The sequence below is a fragment of the Cololabis saira genome, chromosome 5 (assembly GCF_033807715.1).
Source record: "Cololabis saira isolate AMF1-May2022 chromosome 5, fColSai1.1, whole genome shotgun sequence".
NCBI classification, from domain to species: domain Eukaryota; kingdom Metazoa; phylum Chordata; class Actinopteri; order Beloniformes; family Belonidae; genus Cololabis; species Cololabis saira.
This window is the reverse complement of record NC_084591.1, coordinates 28,090,313-28,098,018: the sequence shown is the minus strand read 5'-3', so window position 1 is coordinate 28,098,018 and position 7,706 is coordinate 28,090,313. Positions and strand designations below refer to the sequence as shown.

Here is a 7,706-nt window from a genome sequence, read left to right as displayed (position 1 = left end):
TAAACACACACACACACACACACACAAAAGCATGTCAACTCAGACGTATATTGCCAGACACCAAGTGGAGAAGCCCCTGAAACAAAAGAAGGGAGGGAAGGAAGGAAGGAGGGAGGAAAAGACTAGAGGATGTGTCTTCTCTCCGCAGAGGCCGGGGGGAATCACTGCACACGAGAGCTGTTGTTTTCATTGAGGACAGAGCGGTAAACTTTCCCCCACATTTTACTCCTGTGCAAACCTGCATGCGGTGGAAACTGAACATGCTGGTTGTTTAGAATGAGTCAGGAGTCAGCAGGCCTCCATTACATCTGTATTATAGATGGTGCTGATGTGTGAGAGCTTATGTAGGTGGGTTTGTTGATCAGGGCCACACAGGGAGGTAGCCACCATCTGTGGAGAGCTGGTGTGTGTGTGTGTGTGTGTGTGTGTGTGTGTGTGTGTGTGTGTGTGTGTGTGTGTGTGTGTGTGTGTGTGTGTGTGGTGGTGATGATTGCTGGTGATTCCTCAGTGACATCCAGCTTCCTGCGGGCAGGAGATCACCAAGATGTCTCTGAAGGGAGAGCGACAGACAGGCAAGGCAGGAAGTCCTGAAGTGGGTGCTTTGACTACGCTCGCACTCCCATGCTGGTGCAGTTATCTGGAAAGAATACCGAGGTCACTGATGTGTTTCTGATCCCCCGGTGGGACACAATAGGCAGCCGGGGAAAAATCAACGACATCTGGCTTCTTAACGCTTCCTCCTGTTGATCCACACAGGATCCGGCAGCTCAGTGACACATATCCAGTGTCAGTCGGACATGAACTAACATGAATGAGTCAGTCAGGCGACCGGCGCTGTGTGGTGCTGCGGTGGATAGTGAAAGAGTGCAGAGTGGAAGTGGCGGATGTCAGGACCATAACAGAGCAAGGCCACACCTGAGCAGTGATATCAGAGGGCGTGAGGGTCATTCAACGCTGCTTTCATCTCTGCTCACCGGCACTTCTGAATGGATCAGAAATCAGGAGACGCCTGTAAAGTAAAGACATAAAGTTTACAGCCTTAACCATCTTTAGTGAGTCAGCTTTTTCTGTTATAAGAGCTTATCTTATCAAAATACAGAATTTTTAAAACACAAATGAAGAGACTTGAAAGGGGGGAGTTTGTTGTGCAGATGAGTATTAACTTTGCTCCATAAATAAAGCTTTTACTCAATCAAACTTTTTAATCGAGGTTTCCAACCACACACTCCTCCCCCTGAAGTTTACTGAACAGTTTGATCGAACAGGAGCACAAGTTCATTGTGTGAAAGGACTGATTGGACCTAACTGATAAACCCATGAGCCGACTCTGAACTGAATAATCAGGCTTACATTTACTCACATTTAAAGGAGACATCTTTTTCCCCACAAGCTGACATCATTTCCTGAGAGCTTAATGAAAAGTCTATGAAATGTCTCAAAGTCCAAATACCACAAGAATACAGTACCACGCCTCCCTTTTCAACCCTAAATGTCATGCTCTTTTCATAGCAACTGGTTTCATGGGGTGGAGTGAGCCACTCCACTCCACGCCTCCTTCACGGGATGTGGTTTTTCTGAGATCTGCACTATGTCTAGAGACGGTACCCAGCCTGAGAGCTCATACCACCAAACTACGAAGTGATTGGGGGGAAAAAAAGCTTGAATTAAAATTTTATTCTTAAATTCAAAGACACCTCTCATAGGTTCAGCCACTAAAAGTTGGTACCCATCTTTAGTTTAGGCTCACTCTTGTGAGTCATGTGATTAACTGGCTAAGGTTGGAGAACACTGCGTAATAAACCAGTCAAAAGGTGATTATACCCGCTTTGTCACAATAAACCACAAGCTTCACTGTCGGCCTCTGTCTTAGTGTTTTGTCTAGGTTTCTGGACGTTAATGTAAGAACTGTATGTGAGCTACATTTTCCGTGTTGTCAAGTGTTCTTTTAGTAGTGTCTTCTGGTGCAGACTTTTAAAAAAATAATCAGACTTTCCAACTAAAAGGGAAAAAAAAATATTAGTTCACTTCTCTCTGAGGTTGCATCAACTATACAACTGGTATGGAAAATGGTTTTTGACAGGCCAAGGCGAAGTACAGAAAATACAACGTGATTCAGAGTTTGGTGGACGTAAAGATGGGGAGGATGGGGAATTCTTCTTTGCGCTCTTCCTGTGATGTAACAGGACCCCGTGCGCTGTACCAGTGTTGTAAATCATTATTATAGATACAAATACACTAAAACTGAGAAAAACAGACCCACCCCTCATAATTTGTCTCCTTTAAGGAATATATTATTTTGACCCACCATGAAAAATATGTACTTGCTGGCCTCCTGCTGCCCCTGAAATAACTATTCCCTTTTTGCAGCTGCTGACGTGCAGTCCCGTGAACTCTGCATTCTCCAGATGGAAACTGGACCTGTGCACTGTTTGGGTGCATTTACGCAGTTTGACATCCACAGACAAGTACGGAGTTTGTTTAGTCTAAGGGTTTCCCTTAAAATAATCACCCGCACGAAGTGGAACAGAAGCCTCCCAACAGCTAGAAATAGATGACCACTTTGAAATTAAATGTCTGAAAAGGGGTGAGTGGGGGTCATATTTGTAAATTTGAATTTTTTTTATTGTATTTTTATATTTTCGATCACAACAAGAGGGGTATACTGTATATACATAGAACACAAAACCCCCACATCTCAACTTTCAATAAAAAATGAGGTCAGTCAAAGTCCATACACACCAAGACATATTTCATAGTGCTATAATCATGCCAAATATTCTAACCAAAAATTATACTCATTGCACTAATTGAAAATACCAGATAGTACCATATCAATGACTCTGAAATAATAATTAAATAGTTAAATAGTCTTCCTACCATACTTCATGATGAAGGGGGCTTATCAAAAAAAAAAAGTAGGAAACACTTCATGTCATTGTTTTCCTATCCTAAATTGGGGCTGGTCCATTAAAGAACCAAAATAAAATCCAAACATATACCCTCAAAACAAAACGGAAACAAAACCAAAAACCTAACAAAACAGACATAAACGGTGGGAAAACCCCACTTAAAACAAACAAGACAACAAAACAACACAAACCATTGCACCCAGATCTTATCATTGTCACTGTGCCTTACATTGACCTACGAGATTTTTAAAGTCAGAATCAGAATCAGAATCAGAATCAGCTTTATTGGCCAGGTTCGAACATTGTCCAACAAGGAATTTGACTCCGGTAGTTTCGCTCTCTATGGTGTTAAGGTGTTAAATAAACAAATGAACAATAGACAAAAGTGGAATTTCTATGTACAAAATTATAAACATTTTAAGTTGCAGCAGTTTGAGGTAGTGAGAATAAGTATGACCTATTTACAATTTCTACAGACAAGAATTATGCAGAGAATACAAGATAAAAAATTTAATTTGTACAAAAAAATAAAAATAAATAAAAAGTGAGAGGGTGCAGCATGAATATTATAAAGTCAAATTCTATATGAGATTGCCATATTTTTAAAAAGTCTGAGGATCTGCCTTTACATTTGAATTTTATTGAACTGGAATTGTATTACAAGTCGACTTTTACGCAAGCCCACGCCCCATCTCACCCCCTGTACACATCTGGGCCATTAACCACACGAACGAGTGGGCACATGTTTGTTCTAAATCCACAGTAGGATGTGGATTACTAATGAACATGTCGGCAGTATAATTAGCTCCACGTTAGGACTTCCTCCCCTGGCCGCCCGCCCCGCAGCTTCCGCCCACATGCAGCGTTGAATTTAAAGGCTGATTTATGGTTCCGCGTTACACCAACGCAGAGCCTACGGCGTAAGGTACGCGGCGACGCACACCGTACGGTGCCGTACGTTGTGCGCCCCGCGTACCCTACGCCGTAGGCTCTGCGTCAATTTAACGCGGACCCATAATTCAGGCAACTGTTCACGCATTCCCCAACCCCGTGACGTCGGGATGGGAGGACTACAGCCAGGCTCGTCAGTATAAAAGCCTCCGGTTGCCTCGTTCATTCACAAACCACGTTTCTGGACTTACTACTCCTCCTTCCTCAAGACGGCGCGGGGCGAGAGCAAGCGGGGTCCGTCACAACCTGCCATAAAAACATAAACCATGAAAATGTCAGCCGCGGAGATGTGCCAGGTTCTCAAGGAGGGAGAGCTGGAGAAGAGGAGCGACAACCTGCTCCAGTTCTGGAAGAGAAAGACGTGCGTCCTGACCACGGACAGCCTGAACATTTACGCGGACGCGCAGAAGCGCTCGCGGGGCAAGGAGCTGAAGCTGCAGAGCATCAGGAAGGTGGACTGCGTGGAGCGCACCGGCAAGTTCGTCTACTTCACCATCGTCACCACGGATAACAAAGAGATCGATTTCCGGTGCTCCGGGGAGGAGAACTGCTGGAACGCGGTGATCACCATGGCCCTGATCGATTACCAGAACAGGAAGGCCATCCAGGACTTTAAGACGCGGCAGGACGGCGAGAGCGCGTCCCCGGGCCAGCAGGAGCGGCGCATGGCGAGGGCGCCCTGAGTGGCCCCGGCGGTGGCCACGGTGGTGGCCACGTCTGCTCCAAACATGGTGAGACTGAGCTGGCACTGTGCAGGCATGACCAAATATCAGATAGAAATAAAAACTGCCGTCAAGCAAGCCAACCGTCATTCGTACTTATAACGTGGTCAAATCCAGCCGCTTCCTAAATTCTCATGTGCTCCTATTTCAGCCTTTACGGCAAATGAATGATTGCGGCTCAGAAACAGAAAGATATGTAGTACTGAGTTTGTACGACGGAGTATTAGGGCCAAACTAAGACAAAAAAAAAGGAAATTACGTGAATAAAGTCGTAATACTACGAGAATAAAACCGTAATATTACGACTTTATTCTCGCAAAATTAGGTTTTGACTTTATTCTCATAATATTACGACTTTATTCTCATAATATTACGACTTTATTCTCATAATATTACGACTTTATTCTCATATTATTACGACTTTATTCTCGCAACAATATGACTTTATTCTCATAATATTACGACTTTATTCTCGTAATATTACGACTTTATTCTCATAATATTATGACTTTATTCTCGCAACAATATGACTTTATAGGCCTACTCGTAATATTACGACTTTATTCTCATAATATAACAACTTTATTCTCTCAACATTAGGTTTTGACTTTATTCTCGTAATTTATGACTTTATTCTTGTGATTTCCAATTTTTTTTTTGTCTTAGTTTGGCCCTAATACTTCGTCGTAGAGTTTGAGATAATGCAGATATTTTTTTTTCATATACCCATACTTTCATACATAGCCATCAAGGTAATGAAATAAATGTATGACGGCTGCTTGACCGCAGTAAATAAAACTACCTCGGTCGCTTTTCCTAACATGCGTTTTTCTTTCTCCTCTCCAGTGTCAATGTGGACCATTGAGAAAGAGAATTACGCGGACCAAAAAAAGGAAGACTCGGTGATCCGGTCCGGAGATGAAGGACTGTTCGGGACCGAGGAGGTCCCGGACTGGACGGGACAACTGATCCAAACCCACTGACTTTTCCGAAGCTCCGAACAGGACTGAAGAAGCCTTGAGCTGTCAAAGCAATGTCATTCGTTTGGTCTATATACAGGCTGAAATGATCTTGACAACGTGATGTTAATTTATTTGTTTCCAGGATATGGCTTTGTACTGGCAAACTTGCTTGTGTTGTTTAAATTATTTACTATTTTGACGTGTGTTAAGTGTATTTATTTGAATAAATATCTGTGTACTTTTGACATAACTCCGTGCTCTCTGTGATTTGTGAATGGGGGAACTTGCTTCCGCTTGCTGTTAAGATCAAATAAGGTTGTCTGACGCAGCGCAGGGACACATTTCACCGGCAGCATTTTTCTCTAAATGCCAGGCATACACTTGTGAAGAGGGAGTGGAGGGCAGGAAAGTCCCCTTCCTGTCTGCTGTCAGGTGGAATGTGACTCCGTCACCGAAAAGGTTTCAGATATGAGTCAGAGCTGATAAGCAGACCTCTGGTCCGCAACACGGGACACTTGAAAGCCTCAGTGGCGTCTTTGAACACACCCGTTTCCAAGGTGTGTTTGCTTTATTGAGACGTAGAAGAGATGTATTTTAAAACAGCTCAAAGATATGAAAACAGTTTTTACTTTTGAGCTTTTACTGACCTTTTTATAGTTTTAAAAAATCACATTTAGTTGACATTTGGTCAGATTTCAGACATGGTTAAGCCAGTTTTACTGCTTTATCAGGAAATAAAGCCTTCAGAGCATATAAAATGACAGGAAACACAAAACTTAATAACTGTTGTAAAATCAGCTCATATCACATCAAGATCATAAACCTGAGGTCAGAAATGACAAAATGAGTTGTTTAAAGTTTTAAAACCAAGACTGCACGAGAGAAGTTCAGTAAGTCATATTCTTTACATGTAAATATGTTTTTATGCATCACATTAGCAGCAATCCTTTAGTGATTAGGTGGCAAAAAATGGGTTTAACATGACATTCAGCTGAGAAGTCACACATTTATCAATGATTGACTGTTATGAGCCCTTTAGAAAGAAAAAAGTAAGGAAAAATAGTGAATAAGTTAACCATCCCTGTTGCACCTTTCAAAACAAAAGACCTTCTCCTCCACATGTGTATATATTGTGCAAAGCCATGTAAGGAAATAGCAAATTGTCACATTTTAAGGGAGTAAAACATATGAAACTGGAGTCAGTCAGAGACTCGTGGGTGTTTGTCCCAGAATTGGAGATAAATCCAAAGGCACTTCATGCCCTGAGCCCCTCTTACACATAAATACCCTCGCCTGAGGGTCTTCTGGAGTGGAAGTGTGTTTTAAGCCAAATGCCCAGGGGTCAAAGGTGGAAGAGACTCAAATTGGCAGCCAGGAATAATGAAGAGTATCACAGAGTCGCACCCCCTCTCATGTCCCATCCTGTTCATGGGTGCAGCTTTGAAGTGGGATCACGCTACAATGAACGTATCAAAGCCTTGATCTGTGGAGTATTACAGGAACGGACAGGCCTTCTTTCTAAAAATACTGCTTCACAAATTGGCACCACGTCAATCTTGCACACATATGCACACCTTTGCTCCCTCGGCTAGGTGCCGCACAGGGGTTTTTGTCACCAGATCCGCCAGCGGGCCACCATCAAAGCCTTTTGACATGACTTCCAGCGAGTTTACACAACTCCCGAAACACGGCTCTTAGCAGCAGTTTATATATCAACATAGCAGGCATAATCGACATCCGTCTACATAATACGCAGTCTCCTCGCTTAATGCCTCAGTATGAACACCTCCATACAGACTGACTCATGCTGTTTTCCCCTCTCTCATCTCAGGCTGCATAAACATCCTGTGACGCAGCATGGGCACAAACTCAGGCCGCAGTTCGTCACAATGTGAACAAAGCACAACTTTTATTTAAACGAAAGGATGAGCAAGATCGGAATATACGGCTCTTGTAGCTATGGTTTAACTCGTAGTCCTGTGTTTTTCAAAGACGCGGGCAGGAAGACACAAGTCACTCAGAGGGGTTATCATGGGCGCAATTTCCACTGGGGACAGGGGGGACATGTCCCCCCCACTTTTCAAAATCATGTTTTTGTCCCCCTCACTTTTTATAGTTTAAAAACTAACGGTAGGCTCAGCCTGTAATTGCGAATCATCAAA

The 7,706-nt window shown here is 43.1% G+C and overlaps 1 protein-coding gene across 1 annotated transcript; it reads left to right on the top strand.

The window, feature by feature from the left end:
• The first annotated feature begins 4,033 nt into the window (after nt 1-4,033).
• Nucleotides 4,034-5,794, top strand: phlda2 (pleckstrin homology-like domain, family A, member 2). Its single transcript, XM_061722564.1, has 2 exons — nt 4,034-4,591; nt 5,429-5,794. The coding sequence occupies exon 1, from the start codon at nt 4,127-4,129 to the stop codon at nt 4,541-4,543; it is 417 nt and encodes a 138-aa protein (XP_061578548.1). The 5' UTR covers nt 4,034-4,126; the 3' UTR covers nt 4,544-4,591; nt 5,429-5,794.
• Nucleotides 5,795-7,706: the final 1,912 nt, after the last annotated feature.

What these genes read in the sequence shown, in the direction of transcription:
- phlda2 (XM_061722564.1), top strand. Translation starts at nt 4,127, where the DNA reads ATGAAAATGTCAGCCGCGGAGATGTGCCAGGTTCTCAAGGAGGGAGAG.